Below are 12584 nucleotides of genomic sequence, written 5' to 3'. Positions count from 1 at the left end.
ACCAAACCAGACAGTTATAGAGGTGCAGATGACAGACTCAATAATTCCTCTGTAGAACTGTATCACCAGCTCCTTGGACAGTTTGAGCTTTCTGAGTTGGCACGGAAAGAATATTCTTTGTTGTGCTTTTTTGATGACGTTTTTGATGTTGGGTGTCCATTTTAGGTCGTGAGATATAGTAGAACCTAAAAATTTGAAGGTCTCTACTGTTGATACTGTGTTGTCTAGTATTGTAAGAGGTGGTAGTACGGGACGGTTTCTCCTAAAGTCCACAACCATTTCTACAGTTTTGAGTTATCTGCTTTTCCTGTTATTACTACTGTTTAATACTATTAACATTAGAACACTAGTGTATTATTTAAACACAAAGTTACAAGACAGTAAGAAAAGAGGACAGAAATTATGAGCAAGCAATAAAGTATTGGCAGTGAACATACTATACCACATTTAAATACTTTAGTAAGTAATATGAATTAGTTTTGATGGTACATTATTATAAATGAACAAATATTTCCACCAACACATGAGGACCTCATGGCAGTGGAACAGGACACAATTAATGTTTCTAGTTTCTGGGAAAGATCTCTTTACTTTGTACATATTTTCATTTTGTATTTTATATTTTAATTTTTATGTCAAATAGTAAACCTTATTTTAACTGTGATGCTTCTGACACAAGTAAGCAAACAATGAATGAATGAATGCCAGAGAATTAAATCAGTTGTAACGAAGTGACTCTATTATGTGAACCTATTGTTTAATCTATTGTTTCCAAGTAGAGTCTTTTAAACAGCTTACAAATAAGATAATAGCAAAAAAAACCAGCAAACGACGAATGCAACAAAACTACATTAAAGATTAACGACTGCAAGCAAAATAATAATTATGTGTACTAATGCAACAGTATCTTCAAAATAGATTTTGAAGATTTGATCTCCCTTTCATCATGAAATCCAAAATCTGGATGTTGCAAATTGTGGGAAAAGTAGTGGCAGGAGATCACAACACTAAAGCTAATTTATTTTTACAGAAATGTAGTTATTTATTTGCATAAGGCTATCCAACTCTAACAGACTCTGGGTTGCATACAATAAAAGCAATAATAAAATACAAATTAAAAACCTCAAAATGCTTAGAAGAAAACAACCAATCTAAAATTTAAAATATCCAGGGCCCGCCATGTTTTCAGGGATTTTTTAAAAATGCAGTTAGGGTGGGAGTCAGATGAATCCCAGTAGGGAAATATTAAGGGAGTTCAGCTGATTAAGAACTCTGCTTGTACATTGTTTTGAAACTATATGGAACTAAATATGCTGAGCTTTGCGCATACATAAAAATAAGCTGTGGAATATAGGGTGTGGTCATTTATCTGTCTTTATACCGTATATTGTTCTCAAGTAATTGAGAGCTCTCTATGAACCAAGTAATATATGCAAAGTTCTAAATTCACTAGATACAAATTGCTTATTCAGAGACACTCAGTTGGCACTGCTGAGAAGATCTGATCACCTATTTCTTGTTTCTACTTCTCGCCAGAAAGTAATTTTGGGTGGGAAACAATACATTACACTCTTCCAAGACTGTGATAACCATGATCTAAGTGTTCACACATTCAGAACCATCCAATATTGTGTCACTGAATTGCTTCTTGGGAGTTTTCATGCTCCTGGAGAATATATCATTAATTGTAAGTTATTCTATGTTCTTCATTTCTTCAATGTCTTGAAACCACTACTAATAGTAATAAAAGTACTTTCTGCTATGAAAAGTATTTCTGCTATGCGGGGGAAACTCAGGATCATTCTACCATTACACATGAGATAGAGATAGAGTTAAGATGTACTTGCCTGACTAGTAGAGATTACAAAGAAACATTTTTGCATATATCTGTAATTGGCGCTTTCACTTTGGCTCCTGAAAGATAGTTGGGTAGATCACACAAAACAGGATATCAAGGTAGGTGAAGACTGAGTCAAAGTGTTAATTGCAGAGCTGCTATTTTGGTGAACAATTCCACAAGCCACAAAGAAACAAGCATGTTTCCATCAGCAACATTTTAAAAATGAATCAGCTTTTATTGTGTTTGGGAGACATAGCTTATAAACAAATTAGTCCAGAATTACAACAGCAATCTTACTGATGTTTTGCCTCGAGAATGCCTTAATGAGGCATTCACTTGTTCAAACATAGCTCATGGAGGCAATTTTGTACAGTTTTTTTCTACATTCCATTCACACCAGTTGCTCTCTGCCAGGGAACTCAACAGTCCTTTCACTACAATGAAGTAGGGTCCACTTTCATACTGGCTGCTCTAATGAGCATCTTAAGAAACTCCTCGGAGAAAGAAACTTACTGCAAATATGTACACTTATACACTCCTATGAGTACCATGTTTTCCCGAAAATTAGACTGGGTCTTATATTAATTTTTGCTCCAAAAGATGCATTCGGGCTTATTTTCTGGTTAGGTCTTATTTTCGGGGAAATACGGTACTAAATGCATCCATCTGGCTGACAATCTTAACTCGGGCTTATTTTGGGGGTAGGGCTTATATTACCAGCATCCTGAAAAATCATGCTAGGACTTATTTTTGAGGAAACAGGGTAGCCTATGTGAGAGAACTGAGCAATCTCACCACTTATTGTGATTTAACTTTGACTGCTGAACTGCATTTGGGGCCAATGGATAAGCATATGAAGAATGGTTGCAGGGCTAGGCTAGAGAAAAGAAGGACTAGAAGTGACATGATAGCAGTGTTATTATTGTCAATATTTGAGGGGTTGCCACAAAGAAGAGGGGGTCAGCTTATTTTTCAGAGCACCAGAAGGCAAGATAAGAAACCATTGATGGAAACTAATCAAAGAAAGAAGCAACCTGGAATTGATGAGAAACTTCCTAACAGTGAGAACAATTAACTAGTGAAATGGCTTGCCTTCAGAAGTTGTGGGTGCTTCATCACTGGAGGTTTTAAAGAAGAGACTGCAGAGCCATTTGTCTGAAATGATATAGAGTCTCCTGCTTGAGCAGGAGGTTGGACTAGAAGACCTTCAAGATCCCTTCTAGCTCTATTCTGATTGATTGATTGAAGTCTATGAAGGATTCCATGGAACAAATATGGAGAGAAGCTGCTCATAAGAACAAAACTCTATTTACTATCTGCAGCAAGATGCATAATTATTCACATACTGTGGAACAAATACAGTAAACAAATGTACAATTTTCTCAATGTCATACTTTCCTTATATCTGGATTAATGTTACTGGCCTCCATACCCCTTTCCTTCATACCCTTTATGTGAGTAATGTCTGCAAGCATATAAAGAGAGAGGTAGCTGCTAGGAAAACATCCCCTCTTAAAAAAATGTTCTTGCTGCTAGGGTAGCGGTGAAATTTGGCTGGATCTATCCGGCTCGTGCAAACCGGTAGCACAGGCGGCGGGAGGCTCCGCCCACCTGCTGGGACATCATTACGTCCTGTTTTTGACCCTCTGCACATGCTCCTGTGTGCTCCCGTTCCTGAACTGGTAGCGAAGGTAAGTGGATTTCACTGCTGTGCTAGGGTCTTGCTGCATCTTACTATGAATGTCTCTGTCTAGATTGAGAGTCTTGGCAATTTTTCCCCTTCTTTTCCTGAATCAAACATTACAGCTTGTAAGGACGAGCAGATGCCCCTCCTTACAGCTCTCTTCCTCCTCTCTCTTGCTTAAATTCATTTTCTCCATGATAAACAAAGCCATTAGTTTATCAAGTCTATCTCCAGATTTTAATGTGATGAGTCTAAGACATCTGTTGAACATCTTTAATGTTAGTTTAACAAGAACACATTTGGCTGCTTTCCCTTGCATTTTCTCCATTAAAACTAGACGTGACAAGGATGCCATCAGATAAACAGGGCAGCTAATGTGTCTGCTTCATGACTTTCCATTGGGAATGAAGGTTATCTTTTTTAATGGCCATGTTCGGGGGCTCGTTTATAAATGTACCTCATGACTTGGAGCACTTCATCTTGGCCTACAATAGTCCGATTGCTGCATATGTTGCCAGATCGTATTTTCTTTTCTTTTATTAGTTTATCAGGCAAATCGTATTTCTGACTATAATCAGACTGCTCACACGCCTTCACCTCATGTTCATCTATCCAGATTTCAGCATCGGTTTTAGACCCCCTGTTGATGTTTCTGGATCTGAGAGTATTAAGTCCCTTCATTAACCATCAGGGTTCTTGGAAGAAACACAACAGCTGGGAAGAACAACCTAATGAGGAGGAGGTGAGAAAGACACACTTCTGTGCTTGCCAAGAGAGCAAGGATACCAAGCTGGAAACACTGAGTTTAAAATGCAATATATGAGTAAGTTACCTGCAGTATTTGTTCTTTTTTGCCCACATTCACTACTCACATTCACTACTTTGTTATTCGTTATTTATTGGCTTTGGAGAATGGGGGTAGAAATGGCTCACATACTAATGGTGAAACAAACTACTTCCATTAATAATATAAATACAGGCAGTCCTCCACTTATGACCACAATCGAACCCAAAATTTGTGTTGCTAAGTGAAACATTTATTAAATGAGATTTTCCCTGTTTTATGACCTTTCCTGCCACAGTCGTTAAGTGAATCCTGCAGTTGTTAAATTAGTTGTTCAATTAAATGAATCTGGTTTCCCCATTGACTTTAGTTGTTAGAAGGTCCTGAAAGGGGATCACATGACCCCCGGGACACTGCAACCGTCATAAATATGAGTCATTTGCCAAGCGTATGAATTTTGAACATGCGACACAGGGATGATTCAACGGTCACAACTCTGATAAAACAGTGATGAGTCACTTTTTTCAGTGCCGTTGTAACTTTGAACAGTCACTAAATGAACTATTGTAAGTCGAGGATTACCTGTAGTCATCTTCCAGGTCAAAATCCCACTCATTGGAGCAGGAATATGAGAATCATCACTTGTCATCATCTGGAACAATAATGTATGGTGGTATATTTAAATAAAGTAGAAAGCTATGGCTGTTTCAGCCAAGCCACCTGAATGGAACCTGTGTGCAAATAGTGCTTGCTGGTACCTCAGAGGCAGAGTGGATACAATTCCCGAAGCAGGTGAGTAATTAGCAAGGGATGAAAGGCAAGATTCTCAGGTGGAAAGGGAAGCGAGAGCAGGTATAATAAGGAGTTCTGAAAATCACCAAAGGTGGCATTGTTTCTGGGCCACTTCTCCTGTCTTTCAGGTGCAAAAGCCTCCATGTTGTCTAGGGCTATTACCAATATTGGCTAGCCACCTTGTAAGATTCTACTCCAAAGAAAAGTGAGCGGCATCCAGCCATCTTATGAAATATCTTTTACCTCAGTATTTTTCATAGAATGTGGTTGTTGTTTTTTTTGTTCTTTACTCACATGCGACTGCTGGGAGGGATTTTGCGCCCATCACGGAACCACGTGACCTGTGGACGAGGGAAACTGGCAATGCGGGGAGCACGGATGACGGCCGCTTCACCATGGGAGACACTCTGCTGCTTCTCTTTCTCTTCAAAGCTTCCCATGTCTGGTCAAGGTGCGTGTGGGGAGAGTGGAGAGAAAAACAGCAGTAAATAAATATGAGCCACCAAGATACGATATAATGAGGTAAGCCACTGCCCTAAAGTGTGTGTGCGTTTGTGTATCTCCATAATATCCACCTTGAAGAAGTGGAAAGTAATAAGACACGGCATTTGCCAGTTTAAGAGCACTTTAGATTCTACCTGTTCTACCTTTCACATTTTGAGCATGCCGGCATTCAAGTACAGATAGTCCTCAACGTAAGACACCAATTGAGTCCAAAATTTATGTTGCAAAGTGAGAAATTGGTTAAGTGAGTTTTGCCCTGTTTTACGACTTTCCTTGACAGGTTTGTTAAGTGAATCATTGCAGTTGTTAAATTGGTAACATGGTTGGTGAATGTGTCTTCCCCATTGACATTGCTTGTCAGACGGTCGCAAAAGGGGATCACATGACCCCAGGACACTACACCGTGATAAATGTGAGTCAGTTGTCAAGCATCCGAATGTAAATCATGTGCCCATGGGGATGCTGCAATGGTCATAAGTGTGAAAAATGGTCAAAAGTCACTTTTGTCACTTCAAACGGTCACTTCAGTGAACTGCTGTAAGTCGAGAACTACTTGTATGCATTCAGTCAATCATTTCCAGTTATGGGACTAGGATAGGGCAGGGTGAGAATGGGGAGCCACAAGATAAGGTAAGAACAGGCAACAATTCAGAGTGGGGAAGACCTAAATCATACACAAATTATGTTCAGCAATTCTGAAAGCACCTGACCATCGCTATCTAGCAGCCTACTCATAATTTGTTTTTGGTTCTCTGCCTGAAACCATGGAAGAGAAGAGCTCATCCAGGCATCCTGATGGGTCACAACTGTATTAAGCTCCATCTCACCATCCGTCTCTCTTTGGATCTTCAGTTTTACCATGATTATTCTCAGAGAATCACTAAGGCCACTGTAGAGATGCATTGATGTTATTGGAGTAATCATACTCAACATTTTTAGCCTTTGGAGTGGGGGTAGCAACTTGTTTCTTTTAAATAAAATAGATGTAAACTCTGTTCAAAATCTTAATTCAACTACGTTTGAATTGTTAAAAAAAAGAGAAGCAAAGCATTGGGAGGCACCACAATATTTCTCTTAGGGCTGCATGCAGTTTCTGGGCTGCCAATTACCCACCCCATTCCAGGCAAGAATACACCAGAAGGTGCCCTTTGTATATTCTTTTAGGAAAAGGACAAAAGTGGCTAGGAAACCTGAAGTTCCAATTTTTCACAGCTAACAAAACCCAAAGACCCAGGTCATTCCTACCCTTGGAACCCTGACAGATTGCTCAGCCTTTTCTTTACACGGCAAGTGGCTTTGTGTAGTATTTTGATGGAGGCAATGGATTGCTAAGTGCCAAAATGTCCATGTCATGTACAAAGTATGAAAGGATATCCATACAAATGACAGTTTTCTCCTTGCAAAATATACGGGGGTAATATGGCAGGACCATTCTTAGTCACTGCATGTGTGTTCTTTGAAAGGTGGCAATTTATATATGTGAATGAGCACCCTTCACAGCTGACACAATAAAACATTCCTTCTATAGCTTCTTGGAGGGAAAAAAAAAATTGTATCGCAAGAAGCGGCCAAAAAGCTGCAGTGGGGGGAACAAACTTCTTTAGAACGCAGTTATTAAGGTGCCTCTCCAGATTCTTTAGAGCAAAAGCCACACAAATGAATGTTTCACACACTTTACGCTGGCATTGACCTGTGGTTAACAAACTCTCTTTTACAGACAGACCCAGCAAACAAAGCTTTGTTCTTCTACATTCAGAGCATTCTCCTCTACTGCTGGTAGACATTTGTTGTGAGTCGTGCCTCTTGTATGCCCACTCTCGCTCACCCCTAAAAATGGCCAAATAGCTTTCAGACATGGGTACCTACAGCGGGGTGCCTTTCTTCTCCTCACACAATGCAACCAGCAACCTTGTCTCTGAAGGGATGGAGGTCAGGGCCTCCTCATGGCCGCAGCTGTTTGTGGGTAGGAAATTTATAGCACCTTTAATAATAATAGTACTAATGACAAAACGGGGGTGGGGATGGGGGTGGGGGAGACATTTTATTGACTTGATTTAATTGCTGTAATTAAAAACGTGTAAAGAATCTCTTTTTAACGACTTGGCCATTAGCAGCACCACAGCTGCCTGATTAATTTCCTATTAGCTGCCTGATTTGCCATCAACCTTTGGAGAAGGGGGCTGTTTTTGGGGAGGGGAAAATGGCAAAATTGGAACAGGAAGGGAGAGTGGGATTTTAAGGCAGGCTCTGTAAGAGCTGGGTTTAGCCCAGGCTAAGGGTGAATTGTGGAATTGAAAGCAACCCTCAGACTCTGTGCCTGGCTGAGGCCCCAGGAACACTAGTTTCTTAAGGCTATTTTAAACGTTTGGAACATTTTCCCCCAGTTTGTGGAAACAGATTCATGAACGTAAGGTTAGGAGATGCCCATGGATCTGCTTTTTCCCAATCTTTGATAGCAATTATTTCCTTTTCCCAATTGCAGGAGAGGGAAAAATATCTTTCTCCCTGACAGAAAGGCAAAGAGTCTTGAAAATTGGCACACTAAATCTTGAGTCTTTGCAGAATGTTTCCACACACTAAAAGCCACAAGATGTCCCTCCCCCACACCAACCCCAGCCAACACTTTCCACTGGCTCTCTTTATTTTAATTTTCTTTTGTACTAGAGATCATTGGCTCATAGATCTTCATTTGGAGAACGCTGATGAAGCACCAAGTCCACTTAGGCTGATTCCCAATTTGGGACTACATCTAATAAGGAACATCAGGAGGGAAGTTAAGGAGATATCTTTGGAGATATCAACTTCAGGGCTTCACGCACATTCAACTTCATTATGAGGCTTGAAGCTGTGGCAGAACAGCCCTTAAACAACAAAACAACAGGCACCGGAGAGACAGTAGTCTTTTCTTCAATCAGCTTCTTATAGCTGCAAATAACTGAGTACACAAAGGGGAGTAAATGCCACAATAGGGAAATTGATTCTACCATTCCATATCTGTAGCATAACGGTGCAGCAGCAACTCACTATGATAGAGGAATACATTGTCAGAAGATGGCAGGCTTCCTTCTTTAACTTCTTTATTTTGAAGTGTATCAATGAATGTTAATTCCCCATACATTAGTTCTGCTTTTTTTTTTCTGAACCAGAATTCGCTTGGTACCTTTGAAGTGACTCATATTACTGGAATTCTGACTCAGGATTTTGAATTGTTGAGAACATAAACTTAGGTTACAGGTAGTCCTTGACTTACAACCATTCGTTTAGTGACTATTGAAAGTTACAATGACACTCAAAAAAGTGACTTATGACTGCTTTTCACACTTACAACTGTTATAGCATTTGCCCATGGTCACATGATCAAAATTCAGGTGCTTGGCAATTGTTTCATATTTATGATGGTTGCAGTGTCCAAAGGGGATCATGTGATTCCCTTTTAGGACCTTCTGAAAAAGCAAAGTGAACGGGGAAGCCAGATTCACTTAACAACCGTGTTACTAACTTAATGACTGTAGGGATTCACTTAACAACTGTGGCGAGAAAGGTCGTAAAATGGGACAAAACTCGCTTAACCAATGTCTTGCTTAGCAACAGAAATGTTGGGCTCAATTGTGGTCGTAAATCGAGGACTACCTGTACTAGATTGGGGAAGGCTGTGTTAAGATTTATAAATATTCCTGTGTTCCAAAGCGTTGTCCTCCAAATTACTTCTTATCCCAGATAAAATCCCTCCCCTCTTGCTTCCCAGACAGTATACTCTGCAGTGGCAAGGCATAAGATTCCCCAGCTAATTGTCATAGGTGCCAGCGGCCTGATCCAGATTCTGCTGCTGACTGAAGCTTGATCATTAATGTTTCAGGCTTCTTGCCTGCATGTTGGAGAGACTAGATCTGATTTATACAGACAGCTTATCCCTGCGACAGGCAATGGTGGTGTAATTGTTATAAATGCTGTTTACTTTCCCTGCCTTCCAGAAAGTGTTGTGGAGGAGAATGGCTTGCTTTTGCTAAAATCTATCTGAAGGATTTAACGTTTCAGGAAAATAGCTTCACAAACTGGATTTCCACGAACTTTAATGAAATGTGTTATAACAGCATTTCTCAACTTGATGATGTCTGGACTTCAACTCCTAGAATTCCCCAGCCACCTCGTCAAGTTGCCCAGGTTGAGAAACACTGTGTTATAATACTAACCTTTCCCTTAGTCTGCTGACTGCCTCCCACAGCTATTTCAGCCCTTTTTCCCTCACTTAGCCATCCAGTTTCCGGGTCTTCTGATGACCCTCAAACCCCCAAGAACATTTTTCTTTATAAGAAAATCTTAAGGGACCAAAGGTCAAAACTATTACGTGAAAATAGGAAAAAAAAACCCATCAGGTCTCACTTGCCATTGAAAATTTGTACAAATAATGATGTGCAATCTGAAAGGGCTTTAAAAAGAGAAGCAACAAATTGAGAAAAAAAAAGACATTTAAATGTAATCTCTCAGCATGGAAGAAGCAGACATTGCTTTTGTGATTTGAGGTTTCTATGATTTGGCACAGCTATCAAAGGTCAGCTTATTGTTGACAGAGGATTAATAAAGTGTGATAAAGCCTGGAAGGTGACTTCTAATATATAGAGCACAGCTACAGAAATTCCTTTCATGATTCCGATATCTAAAAAATTTGCAGTTGGCTGAGCGATGTCCTTTGCAAGTTCCTCTAATCTCGATCTGAAAAAGGTGAAAGAAGTCCTGGTTTGATGATGTTCTTTTCATATAGTTCATAACTCACACTGTTAAGAAAGAGCCTTTCTGTTAATTTCAGTTTCCCTGCTTTTCTCTTCCAGTTTGTTGGTGCGAATTCTATTTTGCATGGCTCAACTGAAGAGCTCTTTAGCCCCCAACAATTTTTCACTTAACTTCGGTTATTAAGGATCATCCAAATGTTGCTCAACTGTTAATACTGACCAGTAGTGGGTTCCACTTCATTACTGGTTCAGAACCGGGAGCGTGCACGTGTATATGCTCACTTCAGTCATGCACGGCGCTTCTGTGCATATGCAGAACCTTCTGCACATGTGCAGAGCGTCCGTGATGACGTCCGGGTGGGTGAGTGGGTGGAGCCTCCCGCCGCTGCCACTACCAGTTTGCTTGAATCGGGGTGAACCGGTAGAAACCCACAACTGATACTGACTGATTGTTCTATTAGTGACCAAGGATAAATTCTGTTTTTTTTTAAAAAAAAAATTAAGGTACCAGAGTCATCTTACCTAAAAAATTATCATTGAAATTAGCAAAATTTCCTGACTTTGATGGAGAAGACAAAATAGGGGCTGCTTGCAATCAGAAGGAAATCCAAAGCAACCTCACAATTAACTTGGCAAAGCAACTTGGGGCAAGTGAATGCATTTCTAAACTGTCCAAAAGTTCATAAAATAAAATAACAACATACACGAATGTAATAATAGAAGGCAAACCCCCAAGTAGAGAACACAAATTTGCAACTGAAGCAATTCCTTTATCCTGCATTGTCTTAGGAATGATTCTTTTACGAAAGTGTTTTCAGACTCACAGAATCAAAGCCCGTGTTTGACTAATCAGCTATAATTCCCTTTGGTATTCTGTGACTTACTCTTCCATACAGCTTTGCCCCTTAGTTAATTTTCTCCTTTTTGCTTGAAGTACTTCTTCCACTCTGGAGAGGTCCTTCATAACGTGCACTGCACCTTTAAAGCCTTTTAAAATCCTAATCTCATTATCCCATTTTTAACAAGTGGTCCAAACATTAATTCAGGCAACATGACAATCTTGGCCGCCCTTTTGACTTGTAGCTGTCTTTGTTATAGAAGGATGCCTTGCGCATTCCTAAACCATTGGGAGGATAGGGCTCATCAGCACTTACATGCCACTTGTACTTCGGTCTGTCTTTGCAGCAGGGCTCCCATGCGATTGCGCACAATGCAGCGGTAGAAGCCGGCGTGGGTTCGGTCTAGGGATGTGATCATATACCTTAATAAAAAGAGAAGAACAAGGGAGAGAATGAGAGAGATGGAGGAAAAAAGGGAGATGATGAAATTGAACAATATACTACTACATACGCCAAGGGATACATAGCTAAGAGATACATAAACAAGCCATAATCTTACACATCTCGATTAGTGACAGCAACTCTCCTTTGTCTCTGTTCTGATAGCATGGCCTACTTTCCCATAAGCTTTTATTATTCACTTGCCATTATCACTTATTAGACTTTAATTATAAAAAAAAATCATTTAAAATTCTGCTGTTGGAACAAAAAAAAAATACAAAGGGGTCAAAGAACACAGTGTGTAAGATCTGTTGCAAACTTGATTTTTTGGATAATCTGCATTTTTATTTGGGATAAGGCAAGCTTCCTTCCTAATTAAAGAAGGAAAGTTACCTGGAGTTCTGAGCTGCAGTAGGATCAACATGTAGAAGACAACTCTGCCTTCTACTTCCTGATTCCAGGCAGGGTATGAAACTCTTGAGTAGCTGTTTGAAGGCAGTCTGGGGATGGATGGATGGATGGATGGATGGGGAGGTGGGAGAAGAAGCAAAAAATTTATCCAGGCAAAATTGGGGGTGGGAAAAGTTTGGATACAGGATTCAAATGATCTTTGATAAAATCACATCATCAACTCTGTATTTTAGATGAGTTTCTTAATTTGGTGTTGCCTGGGTAAGCATAATTCAGCAGCTGTCTTTACCAACTTGGTTGGTCCGTCTTCTCTATCCCTATCTGGGGAAAAAAGAACTAATTTCAGCAATGTATACAGCAGAGGTGAAATGCTCCCGGTTCGGGCTGGATCACTTGATCCGGTAGTGATGGCGGCGGGTGGTTCGGAGAACTGGTAGCAAAAATCCCTGCGCCCCCCCCTGCCCAGCTGAGCAGCGCAATCATCAGAGGCTTTTTTTTTTTACTTTTAAAAGCATTTTTTTCTACAACCTCTTTGGCCGAAAAAATGCTTTTAAAAGTAAAA

The 12584-nt window shown here is 40.0% G+C and overlaps 1 protein-coding gene across 1 annotated transcript in view; it reads right to left on the bottom strand.

Moving 5' to 3' along the window:
• The window catches only part of SDK2 (sidekick cell adhesion molecule 2), a 443151-nt gene that overhangs the window by 98495 nt on the left and 332072 nt on the right, over nt 1-12584 (bottom strand). The window contains exons 3-4 of the mRNA XM_070937707.1: nt 11486-11592; nt 5395-5542 (exon numbers count right to left, since the gene is read on the bottom strand). Of these exons, the coding sequence (XP_070793808.1) occupies nt 5395-5542; nt 11486-11592 (255 nt within the window). The remainder of the gene's footprint in view (nt 1-5394; nt 5543-11485; nt 11593-12584) is intronic.

Source organism: Pituophis catenifer, unplaced genomic scaffold (genome assembly GCF_029215685.1).
Source record: "Pituophis catenifer annectens isolate HBS135680 unplaced genomic scaffold, rPitCat1.0.hap2 SCAF_2, whole genome shotgun sequence".
NCBI lineage: Eukaryota > Metazoa > Chordata > Lepidosauria > Squamata > Colubridae > Pituophis > Pituophis catenifer.
The sequence above is the reverse complement of the archived record's forward strand: the minus strand, read 5'-3'. Positions and strand labels throughout refer to the sequence as shown.